The 21,682-nt window shown below is 29.5% G+C and overlaps 2 protein-coding genes across 3 annotated transcripts; both read left to right on the top strand.

The window, feature by feature from the left end:
* The first annotated feature begins 7,289 nt into the window (after nucleotides 1–7,289).
* Nucleotides 7,290–7,958, top strand: LOC137838122 (lachrymatory-factor synthase-like). The gene has a single exon (XM_068647356.1). It carries the CDS (start codon nucleotides 7,347–7,349, stop codon nucleotides 7,860–7,862), a length of 516 nt encoding a protein of 171 aa, XP_068503457.1. The 5' UTR covers nucleotides 7,290–7,346; the 3' UTR covers nucleotides 7,863–7,958.
* A 4,197-nt stretch (nucleotides 7,959–12,155) lies between these two features.
* LOC137838121 (dolichyl-diphosphooligosaccharide--protein glycosyltransferase subunit STT3A) lies at nucleotides 12,156–21,068 on the top strand. Of its 2 annotated transcripts, none has more exons than XM_068647355.1 (23): nucleotides 12,156–12,431; nucleotides 13,098–13,160; nucleotides 13,353–13,408; nucleotides 13,528–13,599; nucleotides 13,745–13,850; nucleotides 13,929–13,979; nucleotides 14,297–14,392; nucleotides 14,621–14,680; nucleotides 14,765–14,878; nucleotides 15,371–15,457; nucleotides 16,304–16,407; nucleotides 16,498–16,593; nucleotides 16,858–16,978; nucleotides 17,070–17,150; nucleotides 17,230–17,359; nucleotides 17,463–17,686; nucleotides 18,235–18,378; nucleotides 19,035–19,221; nucleotides 19,293–19,390; nucleotides 19,534–19,613; nucleotides 19,700–19,787; nucleotides 20,669–20,758; nucleotides 20,861–21,068. In XM_068647355.1, the coding sequence occupies exons 1-23, from the start codon at nucleotides 12,312–12,314 to the stop codon at nucleotides 20,915–20,917; spliced, it is 2,325 nt and encodes a 774-aa protein (XP_068503456.1). In that variant the 5' UTR covers nucleotides 12,156–12,311; the 3' UTR covers nucleotides 20,918–21,068. The 2 variants fall into 2 exon arrangements, with proteins under 2 accessions (XP_068503456.1, XP_068503455.1); XM_068647354.1 differs by having other exon boundaries at nucleotides 12,192–12,431; nucleotides 17,230–17,355; nucleotides 17,459–17,686.
* Nucleotides 21,069–21,682: the final 614 nt, after the last annotated feature.

The raw sequence follows: 21,682 nt of genomic DNA, 5'->3' as shown, positions 1-21,682 counted from the left end.
AATTTAATTGAATAAAATTGTGTAAAAATATTATGTAATAATAGTAGTAGTGCTAAAACTTGTTTTAAAAAATTAAAAATAAATTGAATCAAAGGGGTTAAATTTAAAATGATTTAATGGGTTTATTAATCTGACTTATAAATTAATTTACTAATATGTGAGGCGTTACACTTCTTATAATAATATATATTTATTTATATCATTTTAATAATTTCTTGCCTACATACCTGTATGTTTGATATTTTTACTTTAATATTTTTTTTTTTAAATTTTTGTGTTAGGCATCATGTAACTTGACATATCAGTTAAGCTGACACTTCAAGTAACAACAATTTACCATCACATAAAAAAAATATTATTAAGAAAAAAAAAAAAAAATAAAAAATGGAAACTAGACAAAAACTCATATGTTAACAAATACATAGGTAAATTATACAATATTTAATATTTTTACTTTAATACTTAATGAGTGGCTAAATTGTTCAATTGGTAATCTAAATGTTATACAATATTTATCTTAAAGGTATTAATTTTTTTTTTGTTAGGTATACTCTATTTGATTTTGGTATGTTGAAAATATAATCAATGTGATATCGCTATCTTGTTAGTGCAATCCCAAATTTAAATACCAAGTAATCTCCAAAATTAATTTAACTAATTATTTTTCTTTTATTTTTTCACATACTCTTCATTTATCATTCACGTTCTACTCTCTTTAATTCCATGGCATTTTTTCTTTTTAAAACGTGATTTTTCCCTCAAATCCCTTTGAATTAAAAGAAATATTCGAAATTATTTCTTTTAATATTATAAGGGATGCACACACGTTATTTAGTAATTAGTGGTTCTAAAAAAATACAAAAAAATATTATAATAAAATCAAACAAAAAGTAAAAAATACCAAAAATTAGTTTTTTTTAAAACGTGTAGCTATTTGGAAAAGTCTTTTTCGAACATATATTTTAACAAAAATTACGTTTTTTAAATAAGTACACGTCTTTATTAAAAACAAATTGTGATGTATTAATTTTGAAGTTTATAATTTTGAATTATACCACGTGTTTTCTTAATTTATAAATTATACCACGTGTTTCCATTAAGGAAATTCCACCTCCAATCTTATATATTTAAAAAAGAAAAAAACATTTTTTCTTAATTTTAAGAAGTTTAAACTCACTTTTTATGTATAGATTGATAATTTTTATACCTTAATTTATGTAAATTTCATTAAAGAAATGTTTACTAGTTTTCTTAAAAAATAAATGCATGAAAGGAACTATAACCATATAAGTTACATCTATGGTTAAAAAAAAATTTGAATTACAAAAATATCATTTAATAATTATCTATTTAAAATTTTAAGTTCATAACATTTTAACTAAAATTAACTAACTTAATTATTTTTATTTGTACTAACCAGGTATCTATAACTTGTGATTTCCTTTTCTGTTTTATGATATTTGTTCCCACGTGGTATAGTTAAGGACCACATTTAGAACGTTTATTACCTATTATTCTGAATTTATGGTTCACATTTCAATTATTTTTTGAAGTAGAGATAAAGTTAGATTATAAAGAGCTAAAAACATTTTTCTTCTTCTTTAATTTGATTTTTTAAAAATTTAAATAAGTCTTAGCGTTCAAACATATAATTGATTTTTGTTTTTATTACCTAATAATTAGTTTTTTTAATAATTAATATATTATATAATTTTGGGTTTAGAGTTTAGTTATTTCCATTACTTAATAGTTTTTTAAAAAAAATAAAAGTTTCCATGTTAGGTATCATTATACAACTTGAGATCTCAGGTAGACTGACACCTCAAGTAACAACAATCATTTACAATCACATGAAAAAAATATTATTAAACAAAAGAAAAAAGAAAAAAAAAATACAAAAATACAGGAAATTAGACCAAAACCCATATGTTAGCAAAAACGATACAACATTCATTTTGAAAACTAAAATTATTAATATTTAAAATATTTTTTATTATTAATAAATAATTTTTAAACAAATATCTAAACTTTAGTAAGAATATTTTTATATTGGTATTTACTTAACTTTAATAATATACTAATAAATAATTTTTAATTATAATAGTCATCAATAAGCAAAAATTAGTACATATTCATAAAAAATAACCTAAATAACCTTTCTAATATTAGTTGAAAAAACTTTAATTAATATCGAACGAAAAGTAATAATGATACACAATAATAGTAATAAAACCAATCATATAATCTAAACAAAAAAAATAGCTCTTAACAAAATAATAAAAAAATTCAAATCAACATTCACTAAAAAGAAATCATTTCAATGATCTTTTAGTCTCAATCAAGTCAAAAATCTAAAACAAAAGAAGAATTAAAGAAAGAATATGAAATGAATACACTGAATCTAAAAGTATAAAAAAAATATTAATTTTTAACTAAAGTTTTAATTTTTTTATAATTTTAAATAAGTCGATTATTTTCTTAAAATTTACAATTTTATTTTTTTATAACTATTCTCAGTCGGATTAAAACTGAGAGAACGATTACCTTCCTCCTCGATCAGTCGGTCGGTTTGCTTCTACCTCATTTCTTCTTGAAATAACCTCACAACTCTCCCCTTCGTTCTTATCCTCTTCGTCCTTGTAAAGTTCAAGTTCGGATGATACTTTTAAAAGACATTCCGATGCTGTGCTTGATGCAATTAATGTGTGATGATGACGTACCTTTTTCTCGACATATGCGACTATTTATATGATTATCATGAACCCTTTGTTATTGAGTTAGATTAGAATTTTGAATCATCATTAAAAGTGTATTACATAATGCTGAATCACTGTTTGATCTTGTTAATCTCTTGTAAGACTTAATGAATCTGATTGTGTTGGTCAGTTCTAACAGGATACTGAGACTTCCACCTGTCGTCTGAATCCGACCATAAAATAACTCTTTATTTAAATAATATTTTATCATAAAATATTTCAATTAATCTATAAAATAATCACTTTCTTTCTTATAATTGCATATACAAGTTGCCCATAAAAAAATTGCACATACAAAACAATGAAAAATTTACATTTGAACAAAACTCTATTTTATCCTATACTTACCCTACCATTTCTCATAAACCACTACAGAATTATTTGAAAAGGAAAAGACACAAAACAACACTCTTAAAAGGTGAGATCCAGAGTGCATCCATGAATGAGAAGTCATTTTCACCCTTTTACTGGTCACGAGGTTTGAATGAGTGGACTGAAAAAGGAAGAAAACTGAAAGTCATGTAAAAGATAAGAAGAATAATGAAGAAATCAAAGGTTGTGTTACATCCTAGATTTTATTCACATAATTGTGAAAAAAATGAAAATATAATTAAATATAAAGTTTTTATAATTAATTATAATTTTTTATATATTTTTTATTACAATAAAAGAAAATATTTTCTTACTTTTCTTGAATCAAATAATTTATTTTTCACTATTTTGAACATATATATATATATTTTCATTTCTTAACGACCACACATTCCAAGAATCGTGGCCAAGAAAACATGTTTCTGACGATCTCTGAAGTGGGTGTTTTTCAAAATTTTTCCCTCAGTGGTATGCATAAGTGAAGTCGTTTTTAGTTTCATTTTTCTCAAATGCATTTGATTAGGAATGACAAATTGGACTTGTTCTGTTTTTTTTTTATTGTATAAACTTTTTGAATTTGTCAGTTTATATCAATTTGATCGGTCTAATTTGTGAATCCAGCTAGTTAAGGACGGTTTAGTTTATCATATTTTAAATACAATTTTCTAATATTTTATATAAAACTTTATTTATATTTATTTGATTAATTAAATAATTATAAATATTTATTTTATTTTTGTTAAACGTTAAACATGATTAGAATATTAACTTTTTGATTCAATTTTATTGCTTTTTTTTATTTTCTATTGTTCAAAATATTATATCAATGAGTACAACCAAATAGATACATTAAAAATAAAAAATTACAAAAATTGAAAAGTAACGAATCAATTCATCAACCCACCATATGACAGAATGAAATATTTATTTCAATTATATAATTTTGATGGACAACCTATTCCGCTCAGCTTTTGACGGACCAGTAGATATTGGGTGAGTTTGACCCATCACTCCTACATTTGATCAAGTTTGGCTCCCTTTATAAATTTGTGTATTGGTGAAGCTGATAACTTGTTGATAAGTGTCACACGCAATTTCATTAATTCATATCTGAACGAGTTAGTAATTTTAACCTGTATAATCTTGATGAATCAACCTGTCTCATTTAACTTTTGACGAATCAGAAGGTTCAAAACGGATCACCACCCCTACATTAGATCAAGTTTGGCTGCATTTGCAATTTTGAAAATTGGTGGGTGTGATGACTTCTGGTAAGTGGCACACACAATGTGGTGGATTTTTTTGGATTATTTTAGCAAGGATTAAGGTTGAAAAAGTGCTTTTAGAAATTGCTACAAATACCCACTTCCACTAGATATCAAAACATGTTGGGAGTTGGAGATATAAACTTCTTTATTTCATTTCATAATAAAGTGAAGTTATAAATAATCAAGCAAAACTACCATGTGTTTATGCATGATTTTATTTTATAAAGTTTCAATTATATGAATAGATTGTCTTGCCTGCCACATAAATATAATATTACAATTATTGAAGGGGTGGGTTCCAACTTAAAGGACAATAAATCATTGTAGTTTGGGCCATAGGATAACTAGGCTATGTATATCAAGTATATTTAACTAAAGAAAGAAATGTAAAAGAAAAATGGAATAGAAATTTATCTTTTTAAATTATTTATTCTTTGAAATTTATTATTATTATTTATTTTAGTAATAATATTTTTTTCTTATTATGGTACAAAACAAAAGATATTGAAAAAAGTTAAATAAATTAAACATACTAAATAATTAAGCTTTTTTAATGACTTTTTTATATATTAATACACATATTACTCACGATTTAATTTAATTATTAAGGTTGGATTTTTCAAGTCAATATATCAAAAATAGTTAATAGGTAATCAAAGATTTAGATATATGAGTTGCAAATAATAAATAACTCATATAATTAACTAAATAAGATATATTTTAAAGACTAAAAAATTATTTGTATCTAAAGTGATTTTTATTATTAATAAAAATTTATAAAATGGTTTCTAAATTGATATATAAATTAGTTACCAGTATTTTATCTACTAATATTTTATATTCTAAATTGGTCTCAATTAGTCTTTTAGATACTAATTTATAATCTAAAATATTAGTAGCTAAAATCTTGATAGTTAAGGCTTAGTTACCAATTTAAAAACTACTTTATAAATTTTTATTAATAATAGAAACTACTCTAGATATCAATAATTTTTTTAGTCTCTAAAATGATTTCTAATTTAATTCAATAGTAACTAATTATTTTGGATTCTAAAGTTAGTTGGAATTTGGTCTAATCTTGTCAGGAATATTATTGAGATCCTCACTTAAATAATGTAAGTACTTATCTCTTAATAATTTAGGTTGTGTTTGTTCAAAAGTGGTATATCTTGTTTGCATATTGGAAGGTGCTCACATGCATTGTTTAAAGCGAAATGCGATGATATGCAAGGAAATGTGGTTCTGAATCACAAACTCATCTTTCCATTCCGAAAGGCAATGATTCAGAAGCAAAGTGAGATTGACTCTGTTTCTTGAACAATCACAAGGTTTCTATAATTGCATTGAATATGCAAGGTAGATGATAGGTTACAATCTATCAATTTTGTAATGCACTAAGTTTAATTCATTATGTATATGAGTCTAAATGTAAAAAGGATATAATCAATTTTTAAATCAAATTATTATTATCATTTTAATGTTAAGGATTTTTCAAATCAAGCAATATTTTATTTAATGTAATTTTAAATTTTTTTATCGACAAGAAAAAATAAATAAATATGGTCTACTTTAGGGGTGATCCAACCCTCATACCAAGCAAAAGAGGCAAATGCACCTCTCCCCGTACACAAAAATACCGCCAACTACCTATCCGTAAACACCAACTAAAGACAATAGAAAGATCAAGGACCAACCCCACCACTCTATAAGCAATTTTTAATCGAGTGCATACATACCAAAGATTCTAGGAACCAGTTAGAGAATGAAAAACTCAATGATGGTACCTTTAAGGAAATCTAAGACCAAACTTTAACTTGTGTCAAGGAGAAAACTTCAGAACCACTCCTCCATTAAATAAGTAATTATTCTTACGTCCCCAAATCTCACTTATCAACACGATCCAAACATTATTCAAAATTAGATTAATATAAGTAAACACGTCAAGTAGTTCAAAGTGTTCAAAATGTAAACTATAGGATAAAAAAAATATTAAACTCACTCCTAACCGAGCATAACAAAGATTTCAAACTAGCCAAACAACTTCAAATGTTACTTATTTATTATACTTTTTTTCACGTATGTGTTATTTATGATTATTTTCTCCATATTAGTTAAATTAAGAGTATAATTGAACCATATGTTGTTTTAAATTAAAAAAATATAGATAAAAAACTTTTATTAAAAAATGACATTTTAAAAGCAACTAAGAAAATATTCATGGATGTTCAAGTTTTAGATGGGAGCAACAACACAAATTTATGTATATATTTAGTAGTAGGTAATGAAGATATTGAAAAGGTGTGAAAATACATAGACTCACTCATGAAGTGAAAATTTGATTATAAGAGTGGTTAGTTACAATTGTTTAGAGAATATTTAGTATATGATTTTCATGGATATTTTCTTGTGTGATGATGACTCTTTGCAGTACTCTCCAGAATCTCAGAAATACAAGTGATTGGTGGAATTGTCCAATTTTCGTGATTAGTACATATCCTTAATTATCACTATCTCTCTACCCCATAAAAAAATAAATAAAAAATCACTATCTCTCTAATTGATATTATCCATAGCACTTAAAGATATGAAATGCAAGTGTGAGGGAAAGATAAAATTTATATACAAATAAAATTTGGTAAGTTTTTATGTAGGACCCATTTTTATCAAAGTGTCATACTACTACTTAAAATCATTAAATAAAAATTAATTTTAAAGATAAAAAATATTAATGAAATTAAATATTATTTTAAATACTTAAAATCATCCTTATTTTATTTTTTAATTCAAAATATTATTATATTATTATAAGTGTAAGTGTAGGTGATGTTGATGGTGTTAAAAGAAGCTTTTCTCTTTCCTTTCTTTGCTTATTATATATATGAGGCTATACCTTCACAGCACTTCATATTTTCTCACTCTTCTTGTGTGTGGCATTGCAACTACACTAAAAATGGAGTCTATTGAACAAGGAAGAGAAGAAAAATGGAAGGGCAAGGCCATAGCAGAAGTAAAAGGAGTGAAAGCAGAAGAAGTGTGGCCACTTTTGGAGGATTTCTTTGGCCTGAACAAGTGGTTTCCCACTCCTTTGTGCATTCCTGTTGAAGGCCTCTCTGGGCAACCAGGGTGTGTTCGTTTCTGTGCTGGTTTCAAGACACCAGTGGATGATGAAACCAAGAAAACTGTGAATTGGACCAAGCAGAAACTCTTGTCCATTGACCCTTCTCAATGGACTTTCACCTACTCCATTGTGGAGGGAAATGTAGGGTTTCACTCCTACATAGCAACTTGGAAACTCAAGCCAACTCCTGAAGGGACTGAGATTCAGTGGCACTATGAAGTTGAACCAGTTGAAGGGTGGAAGCTTGAATATCTCAACACCTTCACAGACAAAGGGTTGAATGCCATGGCTAAGAAGATTGAAGAAGGTTTGAAGACCATGGAAACAGCACTCAAGTTCCACAACTAAGTGACACACTCATACTGTTATGCTTGTACTGCATACTGTTATGCTTGTACTGTTTAATTAATGCAGGTTTCACTTTAATATTATTGTCCCTTTTAAGATGCTTGTTACATTACGATTTTATTTTTAAAAATCATTTTAGTAGATTTTGGAGAGAAAGAAATATATAAACTATCCTTAAACTTCGAAATAGAAATCAACAAATAAAAATTAATATATAAAGATCAAAATAATTAATTATAATAGTAATTAAATTAGAGATCATTTTAAAAAAATTAAAAAAAAATGTTTTTAAATTAATTTATATTATTGTAAAATAGTTTTTAAATTAGTATCTAATTAGGTACTAAGGTTTTAAATACCAATTATTTAGATTCTAAATTTAGTAGTAAAAATCTTAGTTGCTAATTAGATAATAATTTAGAAACGTATTTAACAATAATAGAAACTAATTTAAAAATCATTAATTTATATAGTCCTTAAAATAATCTTTAATTTATTTTTTGACTCTAAAATTGTTTTTTATTTCATGATTTTTTTTAAGTGGAATGTAAGATTATATTGGTATGGGAAGAATAATAATTAATTTACATTTTGCATGCATGTTACTGTTACTGAAGTAACTGTCATTCAAACCACTGTTTTGTTTCTGTATCTGTATTTTAGCTTTCTCTTGGATAATTAGAGGAGAGTTTTGATGTGTGTGTAAAATAAGTTTATGAGTTTTAATAAACTCTTGTTATTAATAAAACATGTTTTCTGTGTTTTACTCAAATTTATAATGGAATTCAAAGTGACATTATTGAAAAATATTATAATTAATCACAGTTTTTCTATAAATGTTATTGGAAAATTAGGACTTTTAGTGATTCTTATCCAGAAGAATGGCCTTAGAGTCCTTTTACTTTAATATTTGCAGAGATTAAGTAAGTTTTTTTTTAAAAATAACCTTTTTATGATGAGAAATGAGATTTTTGAGAAATAAATGCAACATATATTGATTATTATATGTTATGATTACTGTTAAAAGTTGCCTTATCTTGTATGGAAGACTGATATTTAAAGTAATTTTTGGACCATGCTTTTTCTTCTTTTAAAGTAATCAAATCAAGTTTTTATATGCTGGAATAAAAACATTTTTTGTGTGCATAAAAATAGTACAAAAAAACAAAATCATAAAGGAAGTCTCATAAAAGCTGCAGTACTAAAACCTGCTAAATTTTATGTGGTTAGTCCGAGCCTCATATACTGTTACTTTAATAGCTATAAATGTCTGTTTGATAAAAAGAAAAAAATATAAAAAGTGAAAGAGAAAATAAATTAAATTTTGTGGAAAACAATTGTTTGGCTAAAAACAAATAAGTAAAAATATTATTCACTTGTTGATAATAATAATTTATTTATTTGTATTTAATATCAATTATATATTTAATAACTTATGTACAAATAAATATAATAATAATTTTTTATTTTATGTAGAAAATAGCATTCAACGTATATTTTTGTTAGGAATTTTGTTGAATTATTTCCTATACACTAACCATTATATAGTAAATTTAGGGAGGGTGTTTAAAATATTTTGTGAATTTTTTTATTCCACAAACATATAATAATCAAGATTTCCATTAATGGATCCTCTCAAGTGTTACATAGAGGAGAAATGAAGATAATCCAAAAATTGTGGTGAACTAGTATACATTGTTGTGTTGTCATATTCCAAAGTTCTTATTTGTTATATGATATGTAAGTTTGTGAGAAAAGTTTTATGATTTTATTTTTTTTTAAGATACATATTAAATATTGGATGGACCACGTGTCGTTATACATATATTTAAAATTTATTTGAGCATAGTGCAAAAATTATATATTTTTATTTTTTATTTTACTACTTTTCTCAATAAAAAAACATTTGTGATTGTATATTTAGAAAAAACAGGTGACAAATAGTAGAAATGTTAGGCGAACAAACTAGTCCTAACTATTAAAAGAAAATAAATATTGGTTAGTCTATAAATAAAAAAGACTCTTTCCATACCTTCTTGAGCCACTCTCATATTAAATGTGAAAATACCGTTTTATCATTTTTTGTGCCACCTCCATACATATTTCAGAAGATGTTTTTGGATCCGGAAGTGTTCTTTAGATTTATAAAATCCATAACTCTTTTTTAGATTTGAAATAAGCCTATGGATTATGTAATCCAGATATATTTTGGATTACATAATCTGAAAGTCAATTTCATATTTATAAAATACTTCCGTGTTATGTAATTCAAAAGCTAATCACACATATGAAAAAAAGGCTTCCGAATTACATAATCTGAAAGCTAATCTTATGTATAGAAAAGACTTATGTATTATGTAATCCGGAAGCTAATCACAAAAGACTTTTGGATTACATAATCCAGAAGCTAATTATGGATCTAGAAAAAGAGTTCCGAATCATGTAATTTAGAATATTTTAAAAAAATATTTTTATAATACAAAAAACTTATGAGGATAACACAAGAAGGTATGGAAGTGTAAGAAGAAGCAGCCAATAAACAAGGAAATTGCAAGTAACAAAAATTTTGGGCCAGTCAAATGGGTCCAAGCTTTTATAAGAAAGATGGTGCATATATAGTAAGGGCAGTTTCTTCCTGTATTCCTAATTTTTATTCTTGCACCCCCATAATGTAATGTAAAAACAAAAATATCCCTATTACTTTTTAAAAACCCAAAAGGCACATAAAACCCACAATGCAATTCGGTAGTTTTACGAAATTGGAAATCCGCGTTATTTTTTTTGCATTATGGATTGGAAAATTCGTAAATTTTTTTTATTTGGGGAATCTATAAATTTTCCAAATTGGTGAGTGCGGTAAGCTTCTGGATCCATCAATCTGTAACAGAAATTAGGTTTCCAGATTCAACAATCAAGAAGTCAATAATTTATTAACAATTTGCTTTCAGAACACCCCTCATCCAGAAAACAACATGATTCACTTTCGGATTGATATGAATTCGTAGCACACTTTTGGATCCCGATTTCTGGTAACCCCAAAAACTCCATAACCACCAATGCTCCTAAAAAAAACTTAATTATTACCTTTAAAAGCCAAACAACACTTCGACAACGTAACCCATTCCACAACCTTGCTCCGCACAACCCTCCACCAGCGCTTGAGATGAATGAAGAAGATGAACAATGCCAAACAAACTCCACCACGATACCCTTTTTCAAATAAAAAGTCAAGGTTAGTCTTGAGATTTTTAAAATTGTGGGAATGTAGGAAGAAAAACGTAAGGGTGCATGAAGAAGAAGCCGAAACTTGGATGCAGATGATTTAAAAGGCTGATCCGAATGAGTAGACCCAGATTAAAGAAAATGTTACGGTGTATATGTGAAAAATATTTGCCCATTGGTATAGGTTACATAATAGTACCTACCGATAATAAAGTTATGGTAAGCAAAATGCATGTTAGTGCATCATGAAAAATAAAACTCTTTGGTCTTTGTATTGGGCTAGTAGCCTTTTATCCTTGGGCTGTGCTTCCCAAATTCTGATTATTTGTTCTTCCTGCACTCCCATGATTACTAAATGCACCCCCATATCACAAGCAAAAAGAAGTAAACTACCCTCCCTCTTCACCATGCCACCACTATTGCTGCTCCTGCCTCCACTGAAAATAGTGAGTTTGGCAAGAAGTTTGTTCCATAAAAATGGTTCTAAAAAATATTATATGTTCCAGAGTGCATTTTATAAGTTTTAGAAATTTTCTTAAAAGGTTTATTATAAAATATATATGTTTCAGAAAAACTTGTTAAGAAAATCCTATTTTAAAAATTATGTTCCAAAATCATGTTTTAGAAATTTTAATTGTTTTGAAATGTTTCGACCTAAAGTTCGAGAGATAATATCGATAAGATCAATCACCACATTCGAGATATTGTTCGTTTTTTATTACCATTTTATTTTTGAAAGACATTTTGGTAGATTAGAGGAGAAACAAACATATAAACTGTTACTAACATTAACTCCTGAACGAATTTTCAAAACAAATATTTTAAAAATTTACAAGGATGTAAGAAGAAAAATGATAACCAATATATATATATATATATATATTATCTCATATTTTATTGAAAGAAGAATGAAAAATTAGCATAAGCGAAGACCTAAGAAGAGAGAGTCTACATCCAATCACATGATCCAGAGTGGCAAAAATTTGTAACAAGCCCAACAAAAATTCGCCACGTCAGAACCTAAAGGATACTCCAGTCATTTTCATAAAACCAGACCCAATACGGTCTTTTGATTCTCTGCAACCCAACACAGCTTAGTCTTCCCCATCGGCTCCGCAACGACTTCCACAGATATAAACCTCACTGAGTCACAGTGAGACTCTCTCTCTCGCTCTCTGTCTCTTGTTCGCTCATTTTCTCTCTCTTCATAGCTCAATTTGGCCGTCAATGGCGGCCTCAGATGCTCAGAACGGCGTGTTCTCCGTCAGGCACGCCTTCGGCAACGTTCTCGCGTTCTTTATCCTTCTCCTGATCGGCGTTCTCGCCTTCTCGATCCGTCTATTCTCGGTAAGCATTTTCCTCATTCCTCTTTCTTCCGCAGATCTGGTTACCTAAATCACGTTTCGATTCCGTGTTTTCCTTTTCTCAACGTGATTGTGTGCTTCTAAATTCAGTAGCTATGATTACAGCTCTATTTAACTTTCGTGTTTTTCTTCGTGTCTATAACAATTATCGAGCATAACTTGCAATCTTAGTGACTTAGCCGTGACGATTTAGTGTTTAGATTTTGTGTTTTTGCGACTTGACCGAGCTGTTCGTTCACTGAGGAGATAAGTCAACGATTTAAAAGAAAACGTTTGCACCAGTGGTGTACGAGTAATGCTTAGACTGAAATGTTGAGAAGATGTTATGTGATTTCAAATGCACATGCATTTGAAGTGAATTTCCGGTTAGAGCAGTTAAAATTCTACATTACATGCATTAGATTCTTTTTTCTTTGGTTATGGTTGCAAAAGCTTGAATGCCTGGAGCAGTCATGTTTTGTTGAAGTAATTGTATAGAAGTAGTGACATGGTGTGGCTATTTCTATGAACTGAATACTAAGTGCTTACTCAAATTTCTATTTGTATTAGCCTTCTTCTGTTTTCTGCGGTATCAGAGTAGGGTATCTAGTTCCGTTTGTTTGGCAGAGTTTTTCTTGCTCTCCCTCACTTTTTTATGCATTTTGTACAGGTTATTAAGTATGAGAGTGTTATTCACGAGTTTGATCCTTATTTCAACTATAGAGTCACTCAGGTGAGCAAGCACTATTTGAAATGGAACTGTTTTGCTCATATTACTATATTCTATTGGGGCGACTGAGGAATCTTTCGTACTGGTTAATGGAAATTGGAATTTCTTCATGGCCATGGCGTTTGTTCAATTTTACTCTGTTAATCTCAATGCCATAATATTTCAGAGAAGATGTGATGTATTTGTTGGTTTCAGTTTTTGACAAAGAATGGGATATATGATTTCTGGAATTGGTTTGATGACCGAACTTGGTAAGCTGATGGTTTTTAGTTTTGAAGCAAGTTTTCCTCTATACTTGCTTAGTTTAAACCGCTTATTGTTAACTGTTTCTGGATATAATATAATGTCTTTGTTTCCTGTGCCTTTCAAGGTATCCCCTTGGTCGTGTAATTGGTGGGACTGTTTATCCTGGTTTGACCTTGACAGCAGGCACCTTATGGTGGTAGGCATTTGAAACACTGTAAATGTTGGTTGTCTTATGCTGTACCTTTTCTATTTGTTATATACTAATAATACGAAACATCCATTCAAGCAATGGTTTTTGAAGTTTATCTGATCTAGTTTTTAACATTCCCTTCTGGTTTCAGGATACTGAATTCCCTAAACATACCTCTCTCAGTTGAAACTGTCTGTGTGTTTACTGCTCCTATATTCTCAGCCTTTGCTTCATGGGCAACTTATCTTCTGACAAAGGTTTGTCCATGCCCGAATTTCACATTGATATTTTTGCTGTTTATGTTCTTTCTAACTTGAGCTGCTTCCTTTTTTCAGGAGGTGAAGGGTGCGGGGGCTGGTTTGACAGCAGCAATTCTTTTGGCTATGGTGAATTTCTCAACAAGCTTTATGACTTGACGAGATTGTCTTCCAATTTTCCTACTAAAATTTTTATTTATGATTGTTATGATCATAGTTATTGGCTCAATCATTGAACGTTCTATATTTGAATGATTAGCCAATCAATGCTTAGTAAAATTGTTGGATGCTGGTTGAATAGTAACCACGTGTGTTGATGTGTATTTGTAAATTAATGATGCCTGTTTGTAACGGTTGCTCTCTTGTAATATGTTTGGGTATTTTTTTTGCTGGGCTCTGGCATCCCTCTTACATGTAATTGATCCTGATTTATCTTGTGTATGCAGGTCCCGTCATATATATCTCGATCAGTGGCTGGCAGCTATGACAATGAAGCTGTTGCTATATTTGCTTTGATCTTCACTTTCTATCTCTATATTAAGGTGATCTGCCAAAGCAAGGAACTTTTTCCTTGCATTGATTTGTATAATGACTTTGGTTTCTAAAATTTCCTCCAGATTATTACAATGCACTATAATAATTGTCCAATAATGTGTAATTTGAATATTCTGTATGAACAGTCAGTTCAGTGGCCTTTGCAGTTAGAAATAATCACTAAGCTTTGTATTGTTTTCTATTTAAGCTTCTAACTTGATTTACACATTATTTAGACGCTCAATACAGGGTCCCTCTTTTATGCCACTTTGAATTCCATAGCATACTTCTACATGGTAAGCTTTTTACAATACTATTTATCTTGGTTGTCTTTGCTGTGCGCCCTCTTGTTTATGTTAAATTCATTTCTTATCTTTCAGGTTTGCTCATGGGGAGGGTACACTTTTATCATTAATCTTATTCCTATGCATGTGCTCTTGTGCATTGTAACTGGTCGCTATTCTTCTCGACTCTACATTGCATATGCACCTCTTGTAAGTAGCTCTTCCATTCATACAGTTATTTTTAGAGTTCAAATAAATGCATTTGTCCTTTTCAATTGGATAGTTGAAATGCACATTGTACATTAGTCATGCTTGATGTGGTAAGCTGTAATTTGGATAATATTTTGGGGAGTTTTGATAAGGTTTAACAACAATAAACAACAACAAAAGACTCATCTCAGATAGGTGATTTGGCTATTTAGGCATGGTTTAACAGATTGATAAAATACTCCACAATGAGGTTCAACTTACTTATTCCAATACGTGAATGAAGAATTTATTTACACATAAAATCTGCATTTTGCTATATTAGAATTTGTAGTTCGTTTGGACACATATTTACTATATTTTGTGAATTTATCCTGTTATGTTTACAATTACCAGCCAGGTGTATTTCTGGTCTGAATCTGGTTTGTATATTTTGAACCTATCTCAAATTAGTCTACCTTGTTCCCGAATCACATTACATTTTTCTTAATGCAGGTTGTATTGGGTACACTGTTGGCTTCCTTGGTGCCAGTGGTTGGGTTTAATGCTGTAATGACATCAGAGCATTTTGCATCATTTCTGGTGAGTTCAGTTCCCCCCCAGTCTTTGGATTAAGTCAAACTTACAATAAAGATATGTGACGAAGAGCATGTTTGAGCCTAACAATATTATTGCATACCTTTTCTTGTGAATGCTTTATTTTCAATGGAATTGTTCTCACAAAATAATAACTATAATAATAAAATATTTAACTGAATATTCTTTGTTATTTTTTCTTTTGTTTCTGTGGAGGGAAAAGTTTTGTGCTAATATGTCAACGAAAGAGTTTAAATAACCCTTTAGCTAGTCAGTGTCAGTATTCGTATAAATGGGCTTATGAACTTGGAAGTTGATAACTTTGTTGAGATAACTGAAATACAAATATTTTTATGAAGGATCAATGTACTTTGTAAAATACTTTGTTAATTAAATGAATTTATAAACTTCTTTTAATACAACAACACAAACTTGTTCCCTACCTGTATGGACCAAACAATGTTACCATGCTTTATTTACCAAAAAATCAGAAAGGTCACATGATCAACTTTACCTGTGACTAAACTATCATCTTGTCACCAATTGGTACTACTCTGTCTGGTTACCCTTGTTATTTGAGCTTTTAAATCTAACTTAATCATTATTTAATATAGTACCCAACTTCTGCAAATCTCATGCTAGTTTTTAAATTTAATCTTCTTATCTAATTATGATATAAATGCTATTTATTTTCCAAGTCTAATGACTTAATCATTATTTATCACTGATTATATACACATACATTTTATTTTTGAGCACATCCAATGAATTTATTATTGTATTTTTACTCTTTCCATCTCTTTATATCCAACTTATTAGCTGCATTGAAACCTACCTATTTTTCTTGTGCAGGTTTTCATTATCATCCATGTAGTGGCTCTGGTGTACTATATTAAAGGAAGTCTTTCCCCAAAAATGTTCAAAGTAGCTGTGGCACTAGTTGTTTCTGTTGGCGTGTGGGTGTCCCTTCTATTGGTTTATTTGACTATTCAAAACATTGCTGGAAGATATTAAACTAGTACCTTTTTTTCTTGTTTATTTTGCAGGGCTGTGTGCTTTGCAATGGTGGCAGTACTTATAGCATTGGTAGCCTCAAGCCCAACAAAGGGATGGAGTGGAAGAAGTTTAAGTCTGCTAGATCCGTAAGAGCTGTTTTTCAATCTTAATTATCATTTAAATCCTGTAAAAATTATTATCATGTTTTTACTTCACCTAAACTGATATTCTATGATTAAGGTGATTGTTGGTTATTCAATTTCATAATAGCCATAGAATTTACCTAATATAGTACTGTAACCATGGAAATGTCTTTTGAATTTGACCTTTCTCTTGGTCATTCTGCCAAATATTTCCTTTGTAGGATTTGGCTACAATCCTAAGTACTTAATTTATTTGTTGTGTGACAGTACTTATGCAAGCAAGTATATTCCAATCATTGCTAGTGTTAGTGAGCATCAGCCACCTACTTGGCCTTCATACTTCATGGATATCAATGTCTTGGCATTCCTGGTTCCAGCTGGAATTATTGTAAGTTCGTTTTTGATAAAAAGAATTGTTTTATCTTTTTGTTTTCCATACTCAATATAGACTAAATCATGGTGGTACTTACCTATTGTAGGCATGTTTCTCTCCCCTATCTGATGCAAGCTCCTTTGTGGTACTTTATATTGTTACATCGGTATACTTTTCTGGAGTCATGGTAAGCATAATAATGGAGGTGTTTTTTCATTCTATTGCATTTTTATTATTTTACTGAAGAAAATCTTGATGGATATCAGGTTCGCTTGATGCTTGTACTTGCTCCAGCAGCATGTATATTGTCTGGGATTGCTCTCTCCCAGGCTTTTGATGTTTTTACAAGATCTATCAAGTTTCAGTTGCCCAGCCTATCAGATAATTCTCAGGTTGGTGTAAGCATTATTTCTTTTAATGATCACTGGTTGACTTCATGTTCTTCTGGTCGTTATATTAGTTTGCTTTGTTCAAATTGTGTTTTTGACTATCAAGGCAGGGGAAGGCAGTTCTGAAAATGTTGTGCCAAATGATTCGGTGAAGGCAGATAAAACTGAGGACACTTCAAAGGAGCGAACCTCTAAGAAGAGCAAGAAGAAGGAAAAGGAACCTGTGGAAAAGCCTCTTAGCAAGTCCCAAATTAAGAAAAGGCTTTTGGTTTTACCTCTGGAAACATCCGTCATTGCTATTATCTTGCTTGTGTTGCTAGGGGCCTTCTATGTGGTAATTTCTTAAACATAATATTATTCATTTGAAGTTTCCTCAGATGGATTATTTATTTGATAATATTTTTTTGCCTTCTCTCCACTAGGAGTATGAAGGCCAAGTAGGTGGATTATTTATTTGATAAAGATTCCTTTTTATTTATTTAATATATTTTCTTAGTATTGTTTTACAATTAACTTCTTAAATGAAACCCTTGATTCATGGTATTGTATTACATTCCGAAAAATATTATGCCAGGGAATATTATTTCCCATGAACATGTTCGATTGACATTTAGCAATTATAGAAAAGAATATTTTTAATCAAAAATTAAAAAAAGAATAAAAGTGGAAAAATATGTGATGAAATAATGAAGTTGGGGAGATAAAACGTGAACCTAACATTAAAATGTGACATTCTGAAGCCTACTTTCCTGGGAATCCTTTTTGATACCTAGAAACATACGCCAAGTTAAAAAGTGTAGGATTTTTTTCTGAAAAATAATGCCATTTCATGCAATCTGTATGTTATAAAAAAGTTCCTCTCTATCTTGATCTCAAATGTAGGTTCACAGTGTATGGGCAGCAGCAGAAGCTTATTCAGCCCCTTCTATTGTTTTAACATCACATTCACACGATGGGCTTCATGTTTTTGACGATTTTAGAGAGGCATATGCTTGGCTGAGTCACAATACAGAAGTAGATGATAAAGTAAGTTCTATGGGATTTTGTTATTTTTTCGGCTGAAATACATGTCTCTTGTGTGCAGTTTTTATGCCCATGTTGCTAAACTTATGTCCTTGATTTTTTTCTCTTGAGTTCAGAATATAGGTTAATTACTGATGTTCTTTCTGAAATAGACTGTCTGGAATTATCGGTGTTGGTTAGCTTCCACGACTTCCTGAGTTTTGTGCTAATTTATGAAATTTAGATCATGTTTTGAAATTAAAGAATCTTCTGCTTCTTAAATTTAAATGAACAAAAGTTGACAGATGATGTTTCCTTAGGTGGACTAAGTTGGTCATTCAGTAGTTGGAAATTATTATGTAAAAGGTGATAGTCAATTGAGACTTTGAGGTGATTTAACTGATTATATGTTAACTTGGGGTATACTCTATCCCTTATAAAGTTGTAAGAACTATTGTTCCCTGAACATGTTGATTCCTTTTCCACTTTTAACCAGTGGAAATTTGTTGAGAAGTTGGTTAAAGCGTTAACCAAATATTGTTTCTAAATTACAAATTTTATGGCTGAAGTTCCTAAATTGTTTGCACCTTTAGATTATTCTTACTCCAAATGAAGAGAAAAATGCTGGTTAAAACACTTAACTACTGTTGAAATATTCATGCTCATAAAAATTCTTGTAGGTGGCATCTTGGTGGGACTATGGGTATCAAACAACTGCCATGGCTAACCGAACAGTCATTGTTGACAATAACACCTGGAATAACACACATATTGCTACTGTTGGTACTGCAATGTCTTCTCCAGAGAAGGCAGCTTGGGAAATTTTCCAGTCACTGGATGTCAAATATGTCCTTGTTGTCTTCGGAGGTCAGCTTCTTTCTCTTTATTGGGTTATCCTAAGTCCCCTTGTTCTGATTAGATGCTATGATTATTAACAGGACTGGTTGGTTATCCCAGTGATGATATCAATAAATTCCTGTGGATGGTTCGAATCGGAGGGGGTGTATTCCCTCACATAAAGGAACCAGATTACTTAGTAAGTTAAATGAGTAATATGGGTTGTTCAATGTTTTATCCTGGCCTCGATATTTTGTTTTCGAGAATAGATGACATTCTAGCTTCACTTGTAATATTTATATTTAGAGGAGTGTTAACACTTTTTTTTTTTCAAATTTCAAGAGGGATGGTCAATATCGGATTGATTCCATGGCCACACCAACAATGCTAAACTGTCTCATGTATAAACTTTCATATTACAGGTCAGATTTTCTGTAAAATTGGTTTTGAAATTTAACGTTTTCAGTTGGTATGCTGCCTAACTCCCCTTGCCTTGCTTTTGCTCCAGGTTTGTAGAGACAGATGGTAAGGCTTTCGACAGAGTGAGGCGGACAGAAATTGGAAAGAAACATTTCAAACTTACGCATTTTGAAGAGGTCAGATTGTTTCTATCGATTTCTTAAATTCTTACATTTGGAACTTTATGTTGCTGTGTGCTTCATCTATTATGATCCTGAAATTATTTTCAGTGCGTTCATGACCGAATAACCATGGTATTTGTTCTACAATATATGGAGAACCAGTATGGTGCAATGTCTTAAATAATATATTTGTAATTGTCTAGATTTGTTAATTGTTAGCGTGTCTCTATTTTTGTTTGGATAGTTATCTTGCATCGTTCCTCGATAGTCCACTATAGTACTAATAAACTTTAATATTTGAAATTTTGATAGTATATTTTATTTTACCTGTAGTTGTCATTTTCATATGATTCTATTATCTCACGCTATTTTTTTTTACAAATCTATATTTTATTTGCACCCTATTTTGTTCCCCATAACTCCAAGTGATGATTTGGTCTCTCGCAAGTCCTGTTTGAAAAGAATAAAATACTCAAAAAAAAATTAGGTTTGGAATATAAACTTATTAGCTTTGAAATATTAGCCATTCTATATTTTTTTGCCGCTTTACTTAGTTGGCGTTTATTGGGCTAGTAAAAACATAAAATGTCGTATACTTTAGGTTTTTGGTACACTTTTTTGGATATTGTTAATAAAAGTGGTATTTGTATTCTTGTATAATATCCTATGAATCCTCTTAAGAATTATAGATGAACAAGTAAATGCATTTAATAGTATGAAAATAGTGTAGGAAGATTTCCAATGGGGTTGTAAAATTTCTACTTTTCATTCCTTAACTAGTATTCTAAAAAATGTTGGTTGGCAATTTTCTTCCAGATATTCTGATGAGAATTAATCATTATACCTTCTATGGTCTTAGTCTTACTGATGCTAGACATTGCTTTTAATACATTCAGGTCTTCACAACTCACCATTGGATGGTTCGGATATACAAGTTGAAATCACCAAAGAACAGGATTAGAGGAAAGACTAAAAAGTCGAAATCGGTTAGTGTGTGATTGTTTTCTATGTGCTTTAATTTCTTAATATTTGTAGTTGGAGATCCCTTTAACCTAGCCATGACTGGTCTCTTGTTTCATGTTTTGCAGAAAACAAGCTCGAAAACTGCCTCGAAAAGAAATGAACTAAAAAGGAATCCCTTTTAGTTTATTTTTTTTCATTTCTTTGGGTAGGGGTAAGCTTATTTTAGTGTGCGTTTAATGTATACAGCTAATGCAATTGCCTTGGAAGAGATTTTGCCGGCATTGTTAGTTACTCTTGAGTATCGAATGACCAAATGAAAATTTTGAAACTCCACATTTTGACCCAATTTTGTAATATCTAATTTTTAGGATTGAAATGCCAATCAGCAAAATGATTTCATGTTTTTCTGGCTTTTATCACAACAAAAAATTACTAAATAGAAAATCACTAAATAAAAACTAATTTTAAAAATAAAATATATTAACAAAATCAGATACTATTTTAGAGATTAAAAAGTTATTGATATCTAAATTAATTTTTATTATTGATAAATAATTTTTAAATTGATATTAAATACCAATTTTAAAATTTAAATAATTAGTAATTAGATAACAATTTAAAAATTATTTATCAAAAATTAATTTAGATATTAATAATATTTATTTTTTAAAATAATATTTAATTTTGTTAATATAATAATTAATTGTTTTTTTTCAGAATTTTTTTTAGTGCTTTTTTTTATAGTGAATATAGTTAAAAAAAATACAATTTTTTGCTAAATGAAAAAAAATAAGTACCGAAGATTTTCAAGATACTTAATTGCCACTGCCCTTTACAAGGATTAAAGAGATAAGTGTTTTGCCGTTCAAAATAGTTTGTTAACTTCCATTACTGCTTCTCTCGTTTTTAACAGTTTCTCTTAATTTCAATGCTGCCTGACTTGGAAC

Source organism: Phaseolus vulgaris, chromosome 4 (genome assembly GCF_000499845.2).
Source record: "Phaseolus vulgaris cultivar G19833 chromosome 4, P. vulgaris v2.0, whole genome shotgun sequence".
Lineage (NCBI taxonomy): Eukaryota > Viridiplantae > Streptophyta > Magnoliopsida > Fabales > Fabaceae > Phaseolus > Phaseolus vulgaris.
The sequence above is the reverse complement of the archived record's forward strand: the minus strand, read 5'-3'. Positions and strand labels throughout refer to the sequence as shown.